The 22591-nt window shown below is 44.4% G+C and overlaps 1 protein-coding gene across 3 annotated transcripts in view; it reads right to left on the bottom strand.

Annotated features, from left to right (window-relative positions):
* Positions 1 to 1496: 1496 nt before the first annotated feature.
* LOC137426586 (1-phosphatidylinositol 4,5-bisphosphate phosphodiesterase beta-4) overlaps positions 1497 to 22591 on the bottom strand; it is a 305980-nt gene continuing 284885 nt past the window's right edge. For 2 of the 3 annotated variants that reach the window (XM_068115242.2, XM_068115243.2), the window contains exons 33-36: positions 6656 to 6757; positions 6492 to 6549; positions 6097 to 6171; positions 1497 to 3706 (exon numbers count right to left, since the gene is read on the bottom strand). In XM_068115242.2, the coding sequence (XP_067971343.2) occupies positions 3662 to 3706; positions 6097 to 6171; positions 6492 to 6549; positions 6656 to 6757 (280 nt within the window). In that variant the 3' untranslated portion in view covers positions 1497 to 3661. The remainder of the gene's footprint in view (positions 3707 to 6096; positions 6172 to 6491; positions 6550 to 6655; positions 6758 to 22591) is intronic. The other variant, XR_013623650.1, reaches the window with a different exon arrangement.

Raw genomic sequence — 22591 nt, 5'->3', positions numbered from 1 at the left:
TTGATGAGTGCTTCCCAGATCTGTAAACAGTTTGACGCTATGACGTCATTTGATGACGTCATGACGAAAAAACGGAATTTTCATGAAAAAATTATTTCCTCAGTTCTCATCAAAATCTTTCAATATTTCATGTGCGTTGGTCATGAAGACATACTATTCACCATACGAAATTATTAAGGTCAAGGTCAAAGGTCAAGGTCAAATGGCAAGATACGGTTCACCCTGTGGGTGACGTATGTTTATTTTCTTTTTGGTTTGTCCCACCTTTGCTGAAAGTTAAATGCCAAGACAATGGAGTTGCAGACCTGTGCAGTGCTACTGCTGGGGCTGGCAGGATTGCCTGGAGGTACACACACTCACCTCTAGGCCGTCTCGCCTGTGCTCGATTTAGTCAGGTTCACTATGTCAATAAATTATATTTCGTTCAAAATCATGGTAGATTAGCAAACCTATACATTTTTGGAAAGGTTATAGCATAAGGAATCTGAAAATCAATGTATACATTTGCGGTGTTTACATTTGCGGATTTTCAAAATGGCCACTGTAAAATACATATTTTGTTCTATTTCTGCCTCTAATTACCCTAAAAACTTTTAAAAATATACTAAACCTATATTTTCAGGGACAAGGAATCCAATGAAAGTATCAAATTAGTGCTATGGAGAATGGTAAGACACGAATCAAAGGTTTTGAATTGCAAAATAATGTCTTTATATTCGCGATAAGTTGCATTATCAAATACATGTTATCATTTTGTACAGGCAGTTAATAACATAAAAATGTGTCACAAGAATTCAAAATAGGTGTGTGGAATTCAAAATAACATCAAAATGTGTCACAATAATAATGTAAAATAAATATATTAACGGAATTTTTTTTGTATCAATGGCTGCTCCCTGGATGCATATTTCCTGAAAAAAGAAAGAACTGTTACAGTCAGAAGTCTGATTATGTCACCAATGGATTCCTTGTACCTGAAAACATAGGCTTAGTATATTTTTTTAAGTTTTTAGGGTAATTAGAGGCAGAAATAGAGCAAAATATGTATTTTTATGGCAGCCATTTTGAAAATCCGCAAATGTAAACACCGCAAATGTAAACATTGATTTTCAGATTTTCCATGTAATAACGTTTCCAAAAATGTATAGGTTTGCTAATGTACCATGATTTTGAACGAAAAAACATAGTGAACCTGACTAATTCCTGACCAACCTATAAACCGTCGTCCCAGTGTTTCACAGGAAGTGTGATCGATTCGTCGATGTGTGTGCCGTCCCTCAGACGGATGCTAAACTGGCGTTCCGTCCTTCGGCGTTGGTTGGTGGGCGTTCAAGCCCTTCACGAATAGCAGGTGATCCACTGCTGGTACCATGAACAAATTCCAAATTCCTACTCTACCCTAAAGGGGGCACCATCAGCAGCACAGCAGTGCCCTCGGCCAATGATGCTACCCCGCAGCCTCGTGCTGCATATGCCAGAGGAAGAGGAGGCGGTACTTTTTATACCCTGGGCCAGCTTTATTTGCTCTTCTGGGAGTCTCAACAAAAAGCATCCACAGCTGTAATACCACTTGGGCAGAACAACGCACCTATTAATTTATTCATATAATGCACTTATTCTGGGGGATTAGGGGGGGGGAGATCTCTGCTCGTGTAAAGTAAAGTGACATGCATGCACACAAAATGTTACACAAACAGTGTTCTCATCTCTCAGGGTTAAATATTTATCATATTCGGTTACATTTGTTATGCTTGTACACAAACCGTCACTTGGTCACAAGCTTAAAGTGTGTGTCGGCATTTCCTTGCTCTCATTAAAAAAAACCCACAAATTATTTACAATCTTGAATTTGTACACTTATGGAGGAATGGGGCTCAACGTAAATAAACAAGATTGTTTCACTCCCTTTAGTGCTGTGGTCGGTTTGGCTCGAGCCATTTTGTTTTAAAATCATCAAGTTGCTCATCTGGGGAGGTTATAGCGTAAAATGTACAAAACGTTCTTCTTCACGTCGACAAAAATGGCAAAACGGACAAATGTGAATAAAAATTTGTATAAATAGTTTCTCTTCTAAATCATATCGGCTTTGTTTTCAGCTGTTTCTTTATAATTCATTCCTTGTGATGGCATGAAAATGGATTTTGGTCCTGTTGGAGACAAACCTGGTCCCAGGTGAGGAGGACTCTGTGCTAGTTGGTAGTGCTTTAAATTCTTCACGACTCGAATACAGTTCAGTAGTCTTGATGCGTAACAAAAGTACATTTTATATATAGGTATATGTATATATCGTCATAGTCATCCATGTTGTTTACAAACGATATGTCCACGTTGATTTGTAGATTATATTGTCAAATGAGCGTTTCCCACAACACTCCTCAAAGGCGGCCGAATGGCATCCCTTTCCCTTCCTCGTTCCAGGCACCTGTATGTATGTGACACCTTTGAACGAAGTTTTTCTCAAAAGTATTCCTCTACAAAACCATTAACTTACCATGCCCAGGTGAGAGAACTTACCCTGCCCTTAGGCATGAGCTTACCCTGCCCTTAGGCATGAGCTTACCCTGCCCTTCAGCCCCAACGTACCCCGGCCTTATGCACGAACTTACCCTGGCCATATGCACTAACTTACACCGCCATTATGCACTAACTTACCCCACCCTTAGGTACTAACTTACCCCACCCTTAGGTACTAACTTACCCCACCCATAGGCATTAACTTACCCCACTCTTAGGCATTAACTTACCCTGCCCAAGCGAGAGAACTTACCCTGGCCATATGCACTAACTTACCCCGCCATTATGCACTAACTTACCCCACCCTTAGGCACGAACTTACCCCCACCCTTAGGCACTAACTTACCCCACCCTTAGGTACTAACTTACCCCACCCATAGGCATTAACTTACCCCACTCTTAGGCATTAACTTACCCTGCCCAAGCTAGAGAACTTACCCTGCCATTGGGCATTAACTTACCCTGCCCCTGGGCATTAACTTACTCTGCCCCTTAAGCACTAACTTACCCTGCCCCTGGGCATTAACTTCCCCACCCTGAGGCACAACCGTCGAACATCAAATTCACTTATTTATACCTGGGATGTGGAAAGGTATGCCATTAACAGGGAGGTGAAAGGTAGAAAGAAGGTAGAGGGTGTTTGAGGATAAACCTTTTTTTTCATGAAGTCAAGAGCACGGCCCAATTCCAGAAAGGATGGATTTGATGAAGTGAGTGTCGATGAGGATTTTAACCTGGTAAGTACGGTGTGGCTGATGTTCGAAGCGTTCGCCTTTTGTCAGAGCAAAAGGACCAAACGTAGTCGTAGTTGTAATGGTGGGTACGTATGTATCGCAATCCTTAAAATATTTTCCACAGGACATAAAAAAGTGGTAACTTACATTTACCTTTCCCGACAAGACCCGCTGTAGGGTGAGGGTGGACCACACTTGTGAGTTTAACTTGAAGAGGAATTGTTTCTAACATTCGTTCACAAAATCTACAACGTTGTTGTCGTCGTGCAATTCGGACGTGTTGCGACTTTTGACAAGTGCATGATCTTCCAGGATGGGGACCTTGGATCTTTGTGTGAGTGTTTTGATTGTCATAAAGGAATGATGCGGTGATCCCCTGCTGTGGACCCCATGAAGCCATGAGAGACCCCAAGTTAGTCGAAAGGATCAGCAGCAGCGGGTTCGAGGCGTTTCATTTCCTGCAGACAAGGTGGGATGTACAGGTGACATTCTCTCTCTCCGCTCATTTGATTGATTTATCGTTTGTTTTTATTTTATTGCACAAACAACATGGAGGGAACCTGCATGCTGAGTTCAAGTTAAATCAAGCTATAGAGGGCAACTCAAACGACAAATGATAAACAAAGTAAAATTTCTAATCACATACTAGGTACGAAATATGCATAATATAGATTGAGGGGCATGTATTTATTATGTATACTTTGGGGACTAACGTGATAACATTAAAACAGGATGGTGAGTGATCTCTGATCTCTAAAACAGGAGAGATAGTACGGCAGTGGGGGAATAGTGAGGGGAGTGGGGGAATAGTGAGGGGAGTGGGGGAATAGTGAGGGGAGTGGGGGATATAGTGAGGGGACTGGGGGAATAGTGAGGGGGTTGGGGGAATAGTGAGGAGGTGGAGTGGGGGAATTGTGAGGAGGTGAAGTGGGGGAGCTGTGAGGAGGGAGCATGGGCGAACAGTGAGGGGAATAGTGAGGGGAGTCGTGAGGAGGGGGAGTGAGCGGAATAATGAGGAGGTGGAGTGGGGAGATTGTGAGGAGGTGGAGTGGGGGAGTCGTGAAGAGGTGGAGTGGGGGAGTCGTGAGGAGGTGGAGTGGGGGAGTCGTGAGGAGGTGGAGTGGCAGAGTCGTGAGGAGGTGGAGTGGGGGAGTCGTGAGGAGGTGGAGTGGTGGAGTCGTGAGGAGGTGGAGTAGGGGAGTCATGAGGAGGTGGAGTGGGGGAGTCATGAGGAGGTGGAGTGGGGGAGTCGTGAGGAGGTGGAGTGGTGAGGAGGTGGAGTGGGGGAGTCGTGAGGAGGTGGAGTGGGGAGAGTTGTGAGGAGGTGGAGTGGGGGAGTCGTAAGGAGGTGGAGTGGGGGAGTCATGAAGAGGTGGAGTGGGGGAGTCGTGAGGAGGTGGAGTGGGGGAGTCGTGAGGAGGTGGAGTGAGCAGAGTTGTGAGCAGGTGTAGTGGGGGAGTCGTGAGGAGGTGTAGTGGGGGGTCGTGAGGAGGTGGAGTGGGGGAGTCGTGAGGAGGTGGAGTGGGGGAGTCGTGAGGAGGTGGAGTGGGGGAGTCGTGAGGAGGTGGAGTGGGGGAGTCGTGAGGAGGTGGAGTGGGGGAGTCATGAGGTTGAGTGGGGGAGTCACGAGGAGTTGGAGTGGGGGTGTCATGAGCAGATGGAGTGGGGAAGTCGTGAGGAAGGGGAATGGGGGAAATTGACCTGAAATTACAATTTACCATTTGAATTTTGTCATCAAATTTTGAACAGAACTTTCTTATGATAATATGGAGAAGACAAATTAATAATTTTGTCAAAAGGTTAAAGGTCAACATCACATAAAATCATCAATTTTCATCCAGTTGACGTGAAATGTAAATTTACCATTTGAATTTTGTCATCAAATTTACAACAAAGCTTGATTATGAGACTATAGAGAAGGAAAATTAATAATTTGGTCAAAAGGTCAAAGGTGAGCGTCACATAAAATTGTCAATTTTCATCCGATTGACCTGAAATTTAAAAATTTGCACATTGGATCACTGAATTGGTTCACCAATCAAAAGCTAGAAGCTGATTTTTTTTTTAAGATCTAAGGCTCAAAGGTCAAGGCTGCATGAAATCATAAATTTTCATTTTGTATTTCTTTTTTAAAAGTGGTTTCGTGATTTTGAGCATACCAAAGAAGAAGAAGACGTCAGAATGCAAATGGACGCGGACGGGCTTTGCATTTTCAGATTCTTTCTCGTTATTGTTGAAATGTATAAATACGAATGTTCCTGGAATCTGGTAATGGTTTGTGTTAATGTAAGATATTGAAAAATTAAACTCCCAGAGCCACTGTAATAACCTAATGACTAATTACAGCCACAAAGTGGCCATCATTGCAACAGAGTACTGGATCCTGGTGGCTGATTATTTATCGGAAGCTACCTGTAATAGATAGGCAGGTTGAAACCATCAGAATGTGCTTCATTTTGCAGCAGACTTTCTTATGCAAGTGTAGACAATTTGGCTCCCCTATGGGCTGGGGCCCTGCCCATACACCTTTCTGAGCTTGACACTATGAAGACTATAATTTCTCCAGCTCCCCTCTATTTTGTCCCTCAATCTTGCTGTTGGCGTTTCCTCCACCTCCTCTCCTTCCTTTTGTTGTGTACCGTCCTGATCCATTCTGTATCCTTGCTGATCCACGAGCCTCAGCACTGTACCATAAAAAATTGTGAGTGTGCACGATCCTCCATGAGCCTCGACATTCCATGTTGTGTGCACGCGCTCCATACGTTTCAAAAATACATTTTATACAGGTTGTTGAAAATCCTTGCATTTCATAAATGCATACACTTGCTCATGACATTTAACAGTTTACCTGTGCAAGGGAACCCAATTGCTCGCGCTGTGCGGCGGTCATTCGCTCGGTCTCCGCCGCCTGACGTTGCCTTAGCTTGTTCAGGGGACGGAATAGGGCACATAGGCAAATAATAAAAACATGTCCGCAACATCACTCAAAAACCCTACCGTGGAAAATTAATTTTAACATTCCACTGGGATGTGAAAGAGTTCATCAAATTCCTGACCAAATATGTTGGGACTGCACCCTCATTCCTGGAGTTATTGCTTTCGAATGCAATTTCGACCACAAAGTTAATTTGCGCAACAGCATTAATTCATTGTGAGGATGTGACGTGCGTTATGTGTGAGCAAGTGCTTCGAGGAAGACGAGGCACAAGTGAATGGTCCATTTGAACATGCCAACTTGCTTACCCTCCGACGTTCTTCTCCAAATCTTTTGCTGTTGCTGCCCGTCAGTTCCCGCAGCCGTCTAAAAGGAAAGGAGGAGGTGGGCAATAAGAAGGAGTGTTAGTCTTGCAGTCGAGCGATTGGGGGGGGGGAAATGGCGGTTGTATTTTTTTTTTGTAGAAACTGGCCTGTCTCTCTCGGCCTTGTTCTTGATGCTTTTGTCCAGCGAGATGGATCGTCCCTCTTCCATTGATTGTTTTGTCTGTTGGCCTTCGAGCTCCCGCATCTGCCTGGATGGAAGTTTTCATGGATTATTTTAGTGCGACTCGTAGAAGCAAAATTCATTCAATTTCTGTCTTCGTGGATGATGGTTATCGCTAGATGGTACTGCCAACACAGCTCGTAAAGCAAGAACAGTATTTTCAGAATGTAATCGGCCGGTAGCCAACATCTCTCCCATTTTACAAGTTTTCGAGTTGAATAGGATTTAGTGTTAGGATGTCTGCCTTGTTGGAATATATAATGGATCAATATGTAACAGAACAAAAGGAACAGTAAAAAGAGGGGAGAAACGTCAACAGCAGGGTTGAAGGATAACATAGAGGGAGAGTGGACAATGTTTCGGTGGGGAGGAAAAGCGTGGCAGGGGAGGATGCATGGGGCAGACAACATGGATACGGAAGAAAACTTTCAGGAAGTAACAACTGGAATTTTGGAATGGAGGTGGGCTCGTGGCAGGGCGGGAGTTAATAGAGGTAGAAAAGATCATGGTCTTGGATGGAGGATGATCTGAGTTGGTGGTGAACAGCTGTCTTGAAGACCTGGAGGTAAGAATGAGATTGAAGAAGATGTGGAACTTGATTATATAGGTGGGAAAAAGACGAACCAATGAGTGGAGGTGAGCAGTCATTCTGGATTTTGTGAGTTTCACCAGAAGGGGGTTGATTGTGGACCGTGTGCCTCCTGCAGAAACCTGGGTGCGACAAAGCATGGAAAGAGCAGAGGGTGCAAGACCAGAAAGGAGGAGGTATAATACAGAGACCACTGACCTGTCTGCAATAGTGAAGTGATCGACCCAAAGACTCAGCTTCAACACAGGAGATTTCAATGATCTTGAAGGCCATGGTTTTCACGGTGTAACGCTAAGCAAGGTGTGAGGCAGGGAGCCAACCCAGAGGGGAGAGCAGTACTCCATCAAGCTGCGGATGAAGGCCCTTTAGGTGGATAGGGGTTCAGGTGTGCTAACGATGGGCTTTGTATGATAGAGGATGCCCAGTTGGTGGCTGGCTTTGGAGGCCAGCGTTTAAATGTGGTTTGCCCAAGAAAGATCATGGCTGATAGTGAGACCCGGGAGTTTGAATCACTGAACTTCTCAAAAGGATTAAGAAAGTAGCTGGGGGAGGAGGGGGGGGGGGGGTGCCAGACGGTCCTTTCGGAGAGAGGTAGTGAGTGTGAGTTTGGAGAGCTTGGCAGGATACTTGATGTATCAAAATAACAAGATGTGCCCTGAGAGATGTCCTATTCTCATGTCTGGCATTGAGGACCTCCATCCATTGCTGTGGAGTAAAAAGTAGCATGTCCAAGGTGGAGTGACCTGGTCTGAAACTAAATTGGTGATCTGAGATGAGGCTGTTGGAGAAAAGGGAGTATTTCACATCAACTGCGATGATGGATTCCATGACCTTGCTGATGATTGGAAGTAAGCTGATAGGTCTGTCATTAATGGGATTGGATTTTGCACCTTTTATTTAATGCAGTGATGTTGACGGATTTTCCAGCATATGGAAGATGAAATGATAGGGTTTTTACCAAAAATTTTGCAAATGATAGGTGAAAACTGCAGATGGAGGATGTGCAAGAGCAGTTTTGGAGGATACGTGAGCTAATGCTGTCTGGTCCAGCAACAGAGTCAGAGTTGACAGAAACTTGTACACCTTTTCAGGTGCAACAAATACAGAGACCTGGAGCAGCTGGGTATGATTGGGAATGATGGGTACAGAGAGTGAGTGGTTGGAGGCACAACATTTGGAAGCAAATACAGAATTGAGGTATTCGGCCTTCTCACGAGCAGAGTGGGTTGTGGTGCCATTTGAAGAGAGGAAAGGGGGTGGAAGGGGAGCATACACCAGAGACAGACTTAACAAGGCAACACCAGGTTTTAGAGGATACAAGTTTGAAAGTTCAATATTGAGTTTGAACAGTTGTTTTCTGGCTCCACTGAGAGTGGAAACAACATGTTACAGACTTTTTGGAAGGATCTGAGATTGCCTTCAGTTTGGTTTCCTTTCCAGGAAGAGAAGGCAAGTTGTCTCAGGGCAATTGCCTCACCACAGGATTCAGTGTGCCATGAGCGGGAAGAAGGGTAGGATAACTGAAGGTGACATGGGATTAATCTGAGCATAAAAGAGCAGGTTTCTGTAGAAGATTTACAAGGCTAAGTTAATATCAGGGACAATAGATATAGGAGACCAGTCCTGAAGTGAGATGGCTGCTTGCAGTCCTGTCAATCTGCCTGAGTGAACTGCCAGACTTGACGGTGATGAGGCAGCTATATAAGAATAGCCAGAGATGTTGACTCTCACATGCATATGATCAGATGAACCATTTGGAGCAGACGAAGAGTAGGAGACATTTGCCGGAAAGTTTGTCATCACCAAGTCCAAAAGGGAGCCATTGGGAGAAATCCAGGTGGAGAAGTTTACAGATTGAGCAAGTCCTAATGAGTCATAGAAGTACTTTGCTGAAGTGCCATGGCTGGTGAGAGAGGTACCGACATCCAGTCAAGTTGCATCGTGACGATTGAAATCGCCAAACACATCAGGAAGAGAGATTTGGGATGAGTGATTAAAAGTTGGTCCATGTTGTCTGAGAGAATGATGTAGATGGAGTTGTCACAGTTTGGAGGACGGTCCAACACACAATCATGAGGTGTGGGCGGAGAGGACGTCGCAGCCCAAGGTACTCCTTCGCATTGGGAGGTGTAAGAACAGTTCATTGACAGTGAGAAATTGAGTTATTGATGCAAAGTGCAACTCTGCCAACAAGGCTCGGTTCAGGCCTATCAAGTCAGAAGAGACAATAGCCAGGGAGAGACTAAATAGTCATGGACGTCTTGTGGGAGGAACAACAACAGGCATTTTAAGGCCATTTCCCCTGCAAGAGCGGGGGTTAGCCTTGCGGTCCCCTTGACAATCTTCTCCATTTTGCCCTATTTTCTGCATCACCCCTTGTTAACCCCCATGCCCGCATTCCTTCTTCGACCATCTTTAGCCAAGTCTTTCTCGGTCTTCCCCATCCTCTACTTCCTTCTACATTCATTTCCATCACTCTTCTCAACCAGTCACTTTCATCCTTCCTCAACACATGACCAAACCATCTCAAACCGTTTCTCTTCACAGCATCCATCACAGGCTCTATTCCCATCATCTTTCGCAATTCATCATTTGTCTTCCTCCCTCTCAACGATACTCCGCACATCCACCGAACCATTCACATTTCCACCCTTTCCAGCCTTCGTTGCTGCTCTACGTTCATTACCCATGTCTCGCTCCCATAAATCATAACACTTCTCACACATGCAGCATACACCTTTCCCTTCAGCTTCAACGACACTCCCCTCCTCGTCAGCACGCCACTCAGTTTCCGAAACTTCTTCCATGCACATCTCACTCCAGCAACCGTTGCCGAGTCTGATCCACTTTCTCCATTCAGCATGTCTCCTAGGTAACAAAATGTTTTCACACCTTCCAGCTTCACGCCATCTCCAAAATCCAACTGAACATTTTCCTCCATCTGCAGCTCCCTCTGTGCACACCTCACACTTGAATGTAGCTGCCACACTGGTTAATGACACTCTCAAACCACTACATTTTTGATGAACCCACTCAGCGCACATTGTACATTGAATGGAGTTCACTCCGACACCCTTCCTGCACACAGCACACGGCCACTTCCCAGTTCTTTCCACCTCACCACATGCTTTACCACTTTCCATCACCCTCGTCTTTCCGATATTCACCTTCAAACCTTTTGCCTCCATACATTCCTTCTGTTACGTGTTCATCCCCGACCTCCTGGTATCGGTATACCACCGAACCCCGAGAGGAGCCACGGCAGAAAAATATGTTATTCTGTGTCAGTAATCGATAGTGAAACCACACCAAGGATTATAAACGAACAGATGTATTAAAAATCACACACAAGAATAACGGTACAACCAATAGCAATCAAAGTGCACTCAATATACCTTAAGATGGTACCATCTGCTAAAGTAAGATAACTCACTGCGCTCCCAGTGAAGGAAAAAGAACTCTCCCCAATGTCTCTATAACTCAAAGATAATCTCCTCCTGCGAGTAGTGAGGAGGCGATGAGGCGAAGAGGCGATGAGGCGAGTAATGAGGCGTAGGCGAAGCGTGGGCAGTCACGTGGTCCAAACCAATAGCAAACTGGCGGTGAAAAGGGAAATCCCAAAGGCGCGAACCAGACGTGCACGTTCACAGTTCAATCAGCGAACCGCAGTGTAATCTTCAAACGCCACTTTTGCACACACACATCCCCAGCAAACGACCGGAGGGTGAGACAAGCTGACGTGGAGCAAAACCTTTTTCAGTGAACGACGCGTGAGGTTAAAAATGGCCGACGGCTCTTACTTGAGTCGAAGCGACCTGGCGGGGGATTCTTCCGACCCTCAACGCCTATACCTGACTACGCAGGTTTCTCAATCCTCCAGCGATAACACCTATCGCAGGAAATTCCTTTCAAAGACTCAAAGGTTACTCGCGGCTTTCGTTCGATAATGCTCGCTACGGAGCTTCAAGACACGCGTCTTGTCCGACTTTTCTCGTCACGCCTTCTTCTGCCTCCCCTCACTCGTCGTCTTCCGGTTCTCGATCCGGTTTCCTGTTTCATTTAAAATATTAACCCTTTTTGCCTTTTAACAACAATAACCTTACCTTTTAACAACAATAATCGCCGTTTCCTTCAAACCCCAATAAGAATAATAATACATAACCAGAAATGTTTCAAGTGGATGAAAACCACCACCACGGAAGTGCCGAATCCGTAACACTTCCACTCTTCATCTTCTCCTTCAGTCCATCCATACTCTCCCCAATCAACACCAGACCATCTGCATACAACAACTCCCATGGTAAACCCTCCTTTACGTTCCGAGCCAGCACCTCCAGCACAAATAGTAGTGGACTTAGTACCGACCCCTGATGCACTCCCACCTTCACCTCAAACTCACCACTGTTCCTCAATGCCCATGTCACTACTTCGCGTGGAACCCTTTCGAATGTTTTCTCCAGATCAACAAACCCAAGAAACAACTTTTTCCTCTTCTCCATGTACTTCTCCTGCAACTGCCTTACAATAAAAAGCACATCTGTCATTCCTCTTCCTGACAGAAATCCAAACTGCATTTCATCTATCTTCACTTTCTTCCTTATCCTCTTCTCCAACACCCTTTCCAATACGTTCATTCCATGCTCTAATAACTTTATCGCTCTATACGAGCCACAGTCCAGAGGGTCACATTTCCCCTTGTATAGAGCGACGAGGGTACTCAGTTCCCAATCCACTGGAATGCGGCCTTCTTTCACCACCAGATTACAGATCCCTGTCATTCTCTTCACACTCCCAACTTCCCGCTGCCTTCAACATATCTCCCACAACTCCCGTCAGCCCTCCCACTTTTATACTCTTCATTGCTTTTATCGCTTCCTCAACTTCCTTCTCAGTTATCTTCTCTACCTGTCCTAAAACTGGGTTACTCTCTATGTTGCTGTCCCATTCATTATCTGCATTCAACAGTATTTCCATATATCTCTTCCATCTTCCTTTAATTCCATCTGGGTCCACAACGATTTGTCCCACTTCATCCTTCAAGCAACTCACCCCCATCACATTGCACCTCTCTTTCGCTATCTCCTTTGCAATCCTGATTACCGCTCTCTGAACCTCTTCCAAATCCAAGCGTTCTCCGAACATTTTCCTACATGCCTCCTGCGCCTTTGCTACATCTTTCTTTGCAGCCTTCTAACTTTCATGCTCTGCCTTTTCTGCCACCATACCCTTCGCCTTCTGCCGCTCCTTGAACTTCTTCCTCTTCTCGTCAATTGTCTTTCCAACTTCATCATCCCACCACCATGTTTCCGAGTGCCTCGGTGGTCCTTTTGTCCATCCACATACCTCACCAACGGCTCCCAACAGACTATCTTTCATTGACATCCAACCACTTTCAAGCTCAACCACATCATCCTCTACCATACTCAGCCTCTCTTTTAATGCCTCCCTCACCTGTCACCTCTTTCAACCTCCACACCTCATTCTCGGTTGGTACTTCACCCACCGAGCTCTCCTCGCACCTTTCACCCTTATGTCGCAGACAACCAAGTGGTGCTGTGAAACAGCCTCCTCCCCCGGGATCACCTTTGTGTCCCTGAGGTGCCCCCTATCTCGCCTACGCACCAGCAGGTAGTCAACGGTTGTCGTCGACCCACCTGACGTGTATGTAACAAGCTTATTATCCTCTTTCTGGAACTGAGTATTACAAATCAACAAATCAGCTCCATCAGCAAACTCCAAAATCCTTTCACCTTCTCCATTTCTCACACCATATGCATAACCCCCATGGACTCCCTCAAAACCGTCCATACCTCATTCCCACATGTCCATTTAGGTCTCCTCCTACCACAACAACTTCCTCATCTTTCACGTTTTCCATCAGCTTCTCTATCGCACACCAGAACTTGTCCTTCTCTTCATCGCTCCGACCAACCTGCGGAGCATATCCCGAGATGACGTTCACCAAGAGCTTTCCAATCATCATTTTCACCATCATCAACCTTTCACTCACTCTTGTCACACTCACCACTCTGTCTACAAACTCCTCAGAAAACAGGACACCAACACCATTCATGCCTTCTGGGCACCCTTGCCACACAAACTTGTATTTCTGTCCCTGCCTGCCCTTCACCATTCTCACACCACTTCCCTTCCATCTCGTCTCCTGCACACAACATATGTCCAATGTTCTTCTGACCAATACTTCCACCACTTCTCCTGATCTCCCTGTCATTGTCCCTACATTCCATGTCCCAAACCTCAGAAACCGATCTCCACGTCGGGCATTAGACGTTTCGTCGTCATAAATGGAGTGATTTCCACCCTTGCTTCGATCGGGTTCCCCACCTTGAGTTTTGACGAGAGGGAGTGGGGTCCCCCAAGGTGTACTTCGGGCTGTACCCTGCCCATATGTAGTTGTAATTGTCATGGTTCTCTTTTGGAGGCAATGTTTTTATGGCCGGATGCCCTTCCTGACGCTAACCCTTTTAGTCGCCTCTTTGGACACGCAGGGATACGGTGTATCTATTCTAAACCGGGGTACACACCGGGTACTGTGGGAGTACTGTGGGAGGAAGAATTCTATTAAACAGATGATGTCTGTTTTGTGATCAGGAGTCGCCTGGATTGAGGGATCTTGGATGTTTGAAGTCCACACAGTGAGAGACAGAGGAGGAGGTGTTGCGTGGGAGCAGGATGGGTGGGAGGGTGAGGGGCCACTGAAGGTTGGGGTTGGGGAAGCTGGGAGGACACGCGATGAAAACACAAGCAGAAACACAGGGACGAAAATTTAACAGAAAAACATGATGGGTCTGGTTAGGATAACTTAGCTTTGATTGAGGCAGAAGGAGCAGCTGAAACTTTTGAGTTAGAGTCGAGGGTTGACCAACCCCGTACTGCAACGATTACTATCTGCTTTCTCCCTTAGAGCCAATGTGATATTGAGGTCGTCACAGTTCCACCTATTTATTGCATGAGCTCTTAACTTGGCTAACAGCCTCGGATGAGAAACTCTATCAAAGGCTTTGGAAAAGTCAAAATAAATGACATCTACAGGAGCACCATTTTCGAAATGCTACGTGATTTCCACCAAATCGAGCAAGTTTGTTTTGGCATGAGCATCCCCTCATGAATCCATGTTGTGAGTCCTTTATCAGTCGAATGTTTCACGATATAATCTCTGATTTATCGACTCCATTTATCTGGCATACTGAGGATAAAGTTGCTGGCCTGTAGTTACTTCTGTTCCCTTTCCAGTTGCATATTGGAGTAACATTTGCTCTTCTGTATTCTTAAGGTACTTCACCAGGTCATTCATGACTTTGTGAATATCAAGCTCAGGGAGTTAGTGATCTCATTTGAAACTTGTTTTTGTACCCTGGGATACATACTGTCAGGGCCTAGTGCTCTCTCTGGTCTTGGCTGTAATAGCTTCTTCAAGACTTCATCTGGACTAAAGTCCATGTCATTCAATGCTTCCTCTTTAGCATCTGCAAATACCTTCATTGCTGATGGTGCATTATTCACAGTCTCAGGCAGAGCTAATGCCATTCTCACTCTCAGGCAGAGCTAATGCCATTCTCACTCTATCCTCTATCACGTCTCCATTTTCATCTTTCAATGGTCCAACTTTGTCAATGGTCTGGAGTTTACTCCTTGTATAAGCATAAAATGCTTTCTCGTTCATTTGAATGTTCTTTGCTATTTTAATGTTCTTCTTCTTGTATTCATGTTGAATTGAATGCAACAACGTTTTCATTATGTTTAAAGCGTTCATATATACACTACATGATCAAAAGTATGTGGACACCCGAACATCACACATCTGATTCCAAACTCATGGTCATTAATATGGAGTTGGTCCCCGCTTTGCTGCTATAACAGCCTCCACTCTTCTGGTAAGGCTTTCCACCAGATGTTAGAACATTGCTGCGGGGATTTGCTTCCATTCAGCCACAAGAACATTGGTGAGGTCGGGCACTGATGTTGCGCGATTATGCCTGGCTGGTAGTCGGCGTTCCAATTCATCTCAAAGGTGTTCGATGGCATTGAGGTCAGGGCTCTGTGCAGGCCAGTCAAGTTCTTCCACACCGATCTTGACAAACCATTTCTGTATGGACCTCGCTTTGTGCACGGGGGCATTGTCATGCTGAAACAGGAAAGGGCCTTCCCCAAACTGTTGCCACAAAGGTGGAAGCACACAATCATCTAGAATGTCATTGTATGCTGTAGCGTTAAGATTTCCCACCACTGGAACTAAGAACTCCACTGGAACTGGAATCTATATCGAGCCAAAGAAGCGCACTGACCCTATGACATCAGCATCATGTCATGTGCATAAATTATACCAATCTATGTATGTATGTATGTATGTATGTATATATGTATATATATGTATATATATATATATATACATATATATATATATATATATATATATATATATATATATATATATATATATATATACACATGTAGATATAGATATATACACATGTAGATATAGATATATACATGTGTGTGTATTAGGAGAATGCTGTTTGTCTGTCTGTGCGTGTGTCCCGCTCCAAAACACGGAAACGCTCCTCGGGGAGATTAAGTAAAAAAATAAGTAAAAGTTGCTTCAAATTAATCCAAACCTCTGGGAAAATTATAATTGTTTCAATCAGACAAAAAAATTGAATCTAGGCAGTGCATAGGCAATGCTGCCTCGATTGCTGCCTCGATCACTCCAAAAATAATTTTCTTTTTTTCCCCTGATAATAAATATATAACCTTCCTTTTTAAAAGCTATTTCAACTAGGCGCAATAATAAAAAGGCTTCCTTTTTTATTTTACATCATGGTATTTTTTTACTACAGGCTTCTGCTAATTTGACATACAGTGTCTTCAGAAAGTATTGTTATAGATCGCGGTTAAGATGTTATAGACCGAGCGGTGGTGTAAGACCGCGACCTAACAAAACTCACCCGATTCCACCCGAACTTTGGCCGTATCGCACCGTAGCTGCCCAATGGGGAAAAGACAAAGGCGACGAATGCAAAGAGGAAAAAGAAGGCAAAGAAAGGTTTGGAAATACGACTGAATTTATTGGCTATTTACACATAAGCAAAAAGAAAGCAATCAAGGTTTATTTACAACACATAAGACGCAGGTGACACAGGGAAAATACTAGCTTATACAGACTTAATTAACCCAGGACAGAACAAACAAAAGACTGACTCACGCGGGGAATTGCAGGAGGTGGATGGCTGGAGGTGAACGCTTGGTGGAGCCAACGCGGAGCTTGGTGGAGCTGAACGCTTGGTGGAGCCAACGCGGAGCTTGGTGGAGCTGAACGCTTGGTGGAGCCAACGCGGAGCTTGGTGGAGCCAACGCGGAGCTTGGTGGAGCTGAACGCTTGGTGGAGCCAACGCGGAGCTTGGTGGAGCTGAACGCTTGGTGGAGCCAACGCGGAGCTTGGTGGAGCTGAACGCTTGGTGGAGCCAACGCGGAGCTTGGTGGAGCTGAACGCTTGGTGGAGCCAACGCGGAGCTTGGTGGAGCTGAACGCTTGGTGGAGCCAACGCGGAGCTTGGGGGATTGGTGTGACGGGTTCTCTCTCCTTCCTTAGTCCCACCCAGTCCAACAACTTCCTCTCTTGCTTCAGGACTCTTTCTCTCTCTTTCTTGGTCCCTCACTCTTTACCACCGACTCCTCACCGCAACCAACGCAACCACTTGACCACCACCTCTCCTGACTGACTCTTCACCACTCTGCACTTGACGACCGACTCCCAACCAACTCAGACCAACTCAAAGTCCAACTCAAAGTCCAACTCCAGGCCTTTCTGTCTTCTGCTCTCCTCTGTAAAAACGCATCTCCTTTTGGACACGCCCTTGCCTTGGGTTATATAGGCCCCCGCCCCTCAACCTTTGCGACCCTCCCCGATCGCTCTTCCTCCGCCCTCTCTAGCCGAACCCCTGGCTCATGGTTGGTCGAGTGGGGCGGGCTCACTCCTCCCCTCTATGACGAGGTGGAGACACGCCTTCCTTCCCCGACTCGAGCCTCGTGGTCAATGGCGGTTATTGGAGGGAAAAACCGACCAAAATGCGGAAGGCGCTTTGAATTGCAATTGACGGAAAGGGGGGAATGGAAGGGAATCTATCTCTTTCACTGGTGCAATGGAGTATTTCAATTAATGGAAGACACAGCCTTACGCTAATACACATAATAAGGATATAACTGTCAAAAGAAAGGATATATCGTGTCCTGCATGTATGTTTTATGGACTAACTACGGAAACGCCCTTTGACCTTTATACAACCACAAACGGAGGGAGGAGGGGTGATATTTTACAACAACCTTTTACAACAACATTTTACCACAACAACAAAATAAAAAAACATTCTCATATCCACAACAGTATTCACACCCCTTGACTTTTTCACATTTTGTTGTGTTACAGCCTGAATTTAAAAGGGAATAAATTGAGATTTTTTTGGTCACTGATTTAATTATTTTGTAAAAGTTTCTAAAAAAAAAAATCCACTTTGGCATTATGGGGTATTATGTGTAGATCAGTGACCAATAAATCTCAATTTAATCCATTTTAAATTCAGGCTGTAACACAACAAAATGTGACAAGTCAAGGTGTGTGAATGCTTTCTGAAGGCACTGTAAATGTGATAACCATGTCTCTCACAACACCTTGTCTACAATGTACGCTTTTTTTCTTCATATACATTCAATTCGGCTGTTCCACAATATTGGTTTTCTCCAATGATTTTTGAGGAACAAATTTTTCAATGACTTGTGCCATCCTGTTTGTGAAGGTGTCCCACATATCCATCACACATGCACACCCATACACTTATTCCTAAACAGTTCTTACCAGTCCATTTTTGATAGAAAGATCCTCATATGTATGTTGTCACCTCATCTATGGTCATAATATACCTCCTCCAGGTCCTTTGTTTCAATTTGCTAACCAAGTCGAATGTCGCAACATTGTGATTGCTTGGACCAATTGGATCACGAATGATCACCTTTTCCACTTGCGCAGATAAGTAGAGAATACCTGTTGTGGCATGTTTTGCCCTCTCATTGGTTTGTCAACATGTAGAGTCAAAAAACATTCCAGTGTCAAATCTAGGAAAAATTGGCTTTAAGCATCTGAGCTCTGTGTCTCCCAGTTAGTGGACTTATGATTGAAGTCACCGCAAATAACCCTTTCTCCATGTCCTTGACATGCTTTGCTGATGGTTGCCATGTACATTTTCCTCTTGTTCTTAATTAGCTTCTACAGCAAACTTCAATCTGCACTGTGTCCTTTTCCGATGTCAGTTCACATCAAACTGTTTCCACATTATTCATAGGAGTTGTCTTCGACAAACTCCATTCAATTTACTCTTGGCATATATGAGACAGCCTTCTCCCCTTGCATGCTTCCTGTCATTTCACATTAAATCATATCCATCCATGTTCAGTAGGGTGGTCCACAGATATATGTAATATCTAATACTATTAAAAATCCATGCTCCACAAGGCTGCCCTTGTTCCTATGTTTATAAAGATCATATGAACCAAATATGAGGTCAATTGGAACTTATTTCGAGGTTGCTCAAAAAATAACATTTTAAATTTATCCTGTTTTTTTCAGATGGCAGAAACTCGCAGCTCTTCCACAGTTTGGTTGCTGGGCAAGTCTGAAAAGGAAATAATATGTGGGGGACTACCAACCAAAGGACACACATTGCAGAAAATGGTGTACCATCACATACAAGAACACCATACAGTTCGTGAAAGTGCCAAACTTAGTGTACAAGCTGTGTGCATACTGGGAGATTGCACGAATTCCAGTGTAGAGAGTAGATCCCTGTGAGCGCCAACTTTTGAAGTTGTATGATGCCTACAAACTGGTAAGGAAAAATAGAACCAAGACATTCGAAAACTATAGCGTGAAGGAGCAGATGTTCAAAGATGATCTTCAATCCCTCTTCGATATCTCATCAAATGATGCGCTTGAGAAAATGACGAATGAAGAAGACAAAGCATTCCTTATCATGCAGCGTGAGGATCCCTCAAGTTCACGTATGGGACAAAGGCAAAGATGGTGAAGAACTTCAAGCGGGCTCCAAAGCCAAACAATCTTCATAGGATAGATGCTAAAGCCTTCAGGCTTTCTGACTCAGTGGACACCTAGTACATCACAAGTCGATCTCTTGAATTATTTGGTGTTGTCATCTCAGAGTCTGACAAAGAAGTATCACTGAGTTTTCTGGAAAAGGAGCCACACCTCTGGAACACAGATAGTAAGGGAAACATATGAAAATCTGTTAACTAAATTGTTACCAAAAAATTTCTTCACCAATATGTTTGTAAAGGTGTGTAATAACATGTGTTAAAATGTTGAAGGTCAACTCCCGGGGGAAACCCAGAAAAAAAGCTGTTGAATTCGGGTACCGAAAAATTATTTTCGAGAATTTTTTTTTTTTTTAATCGGCCCTTAAGTAACTTATGAGGGGTCAAATAAGGGTTTTTCATGATTCTGAGTTGATTGTTAACATTTATATTTCACCACAGACACTCCTTTGTGGAAAAATAATTTCTAAATATATCTCATTTTCTACTTTGCAGGACATGGAGTCTAGCAATATGGATGAAGACGTTACTCCACCTGTGCTCAATTGCTTCATCTGTGCACGCTCGGATACACCAGCTGAAAGGCTCATACAGGCAACTCCAAAGGGATACTCAACTTTATTGAAACAAGCAGAAACTGTCGAAAATGTTACTGTTGTGGAATGTATGAAGGAGGCTCAAAAGGAAGGAAAACTGAGGTACCACCAGAAGTGTAAAAATGATCTGTACAACAACTTTGTTGCAACCACCAAGAAGTCAGCTCAAGCATCAAAGGCAGAGAAAGAGTCATCAAAGTTGAAGAGAAGACGCACTACTTGTGAGTTCAGTTCATCAACTGGCTGCAGTTCTAGAAGATCACAGTCAGTTGACCTCCTGTATAAGGATGTATGCATTCTTTGCAACCAACCAGCCCAGCTCTACAAAAATAATCCAGCACAAGCTAGAAAGAAATAGAGTGCCAGATAATTTGACTGCAGATACACTGAAGGCAAGCTTGCTGAAGACAGCACGGAGTCGCGGGGATGACTGGGGCACTGAAGTCACTGGACGCCTGGAAGGGATCAACGACTTGGTAGCAGAAGAAACACTGTACCATTTGCGATGCAAACTTATGTTTGCGAGAGGTGACAGTTTGTCCAAGACTGATGAGGAAGGAAAAAGGAAGAGAGGACAGAGGAGTATTGATGAGGAGCGAGAGGCAGTTTTTATTGAATTCTGTGAATGGTTAGACTCAGAATTAGAGCATGGGGTAATGAACATGGACCAAGTCCATGAAAAGCTGCAGGAGTTTGATCAGTCACCAGAGAAGAGCCTTTCTTATTCAAAGCATTGGCTAAAGATAAAACTTCTAGAGAAATACGAAGACACCTTGTATTTCACAACACAGGAAAGAAGGGCAGATGTACTCTGTCTCAAAGATGGCACCGACAATATTCTGCGAGAGTAATCATGCTAATCTTGACCATGGAGATGAGAAGACTCAGATCATAAAGACGGCACTCAAGGTCATATCCAATGATATTGCCTTGATTGATTTAGGTCCAAAGTCATACCCCACCACACACAGTATGACTGACATCGATAGTCAGCTGACACTTGTTCCTGCAAGCCTTCAGATGTTCTTGAGACCGATTGTCAAGACAGACGAAAGAGTTGCCGTTTGGGGGCAGAATTTTATTAAGGCCTGTCGACCTTGGTCTGGAGTATTGCCACACCAAATGGGGCTTGCCACACAACTTGATCATAGATTTGGGTCAAAATGGATGCTCAACAAGTTCCGGCAACGGCAATCCGTGTTCACCTCCTCATCGATGCAGCCATCTATCAACACATCATGAAACTTGCCTTCACTGAGGAGGAGCGTGGTGACATGAAGACCTTCATGGAGAAGGTGGCTGATGGGAAGATGGGAGCCAGACACTCAGACCCAGTAGTGCCAGTGTTTGAGCAAAGGTTTGAAGAAACCTTCAAACGACTCGCAAAAGGAGGAAGAACACCTGCACTCTGGGTGGAGTACCACCACATGGTAGATGTGATCAAGGTCTTTATCAGAACCGAGCGACTTGCAGACCACAATGGGCATCTGTCCTGCATTGTTACCAAGATGCTTCACATCTTTGCCGCTGCAGGCCATCATCAGTATGCCAAGGGCGCACGGCTGTACTGTCAACTCATGAAGGAACTAGAAACTTTGCCTGCTTACAAAGACTTTGCCTGCCAAGGAAACAGTGATTCAGGCTGGTACTGCGATTTTCAAGTACATTTACCATGGACGAGATACTACATTGGGTGAAATTCGGTACAACATGTTCTCAAGGAAGGCAGCGGCAGGAGTGATCAAACCAGAGACTCTACCTCCAACAGAGGGTGCAGCTGCACAACATTCACTCCGTGCCTACCTGCAGACCCGGGACTGGATCCTTCTACAGAGCATGTCTCTGAACCCCAGTGACTATGGATGGACAATAGGTGTGCATGGGTATGAGCCAGTCCCAACACTGGACCCCACGGCTCCTGAGGAGCTATTGCAGTTCACGAGCTGTAATTGTCATGGAGATTGCAGCAACCGGAGATGCAGCTGCAAGAAGAATGGGGTCACGTGCATCTCGGCCTGTGGAGTCTGTAATGGCATTACATGCAGAAACTGCAGTCATGATGTTGTTGAGTCTGAAGAAGACATAGACAATGACTGTTGAAACTTCTGACATTGTGAATGAGAAATAACTCTTGAGTATTATATATGTATGTGAAATAAAAGCTACTTTGTGTGTAAATGTAAAAGTGAAAATATAAATGTTAACAATCAACTCAGAATCATGAAAAACCCTTATTTGACCCCTCATAAGTTACTTAAGGGCCGATTAAAAAAAAAAAAACTTCTCGAAAATAATCTTTCGGTACCCGAATTCAACAGCTTTTTTTCTGGGTTTCCCACGGGAGTTGAACTTCAACATTTTAACACATGTTATTACACACCTTTACAAACATATTGGTGAAGAAATTTTTTGGTAACAATTTAGTTAACAGATTTGTGAAATATCTCATAAAATGCCCTTACTAAGACAACTCATACCAAGAGCTTGGGAAGAAGATACGCAGCATGAAGGTTATCAATGACTGTGCTGAGCGAGGTGTTGCTCTCATCCAAACCTTC

The sequence above is a fragment of the Myxine glutinosa genome, chromosome 5, assembly GCF_964187855.1.
Source record: "Myxine glutinosa chromosome 5, kmMyxGlut1.1, whole genome shotgun sequence".
In the NCBI taxonomy this organism is placed as follows: domain Eukaryota; kingdom Metazoa; phylum Chordata; class Myxini; order Myxiniformes; family Myxinidae; genus Myxine; species Myxine glutinosa.
Note: the sequence above shows the minus strand (reverse complement) of the source record. Positions and strands in the feature narration are given on the sequence as shown.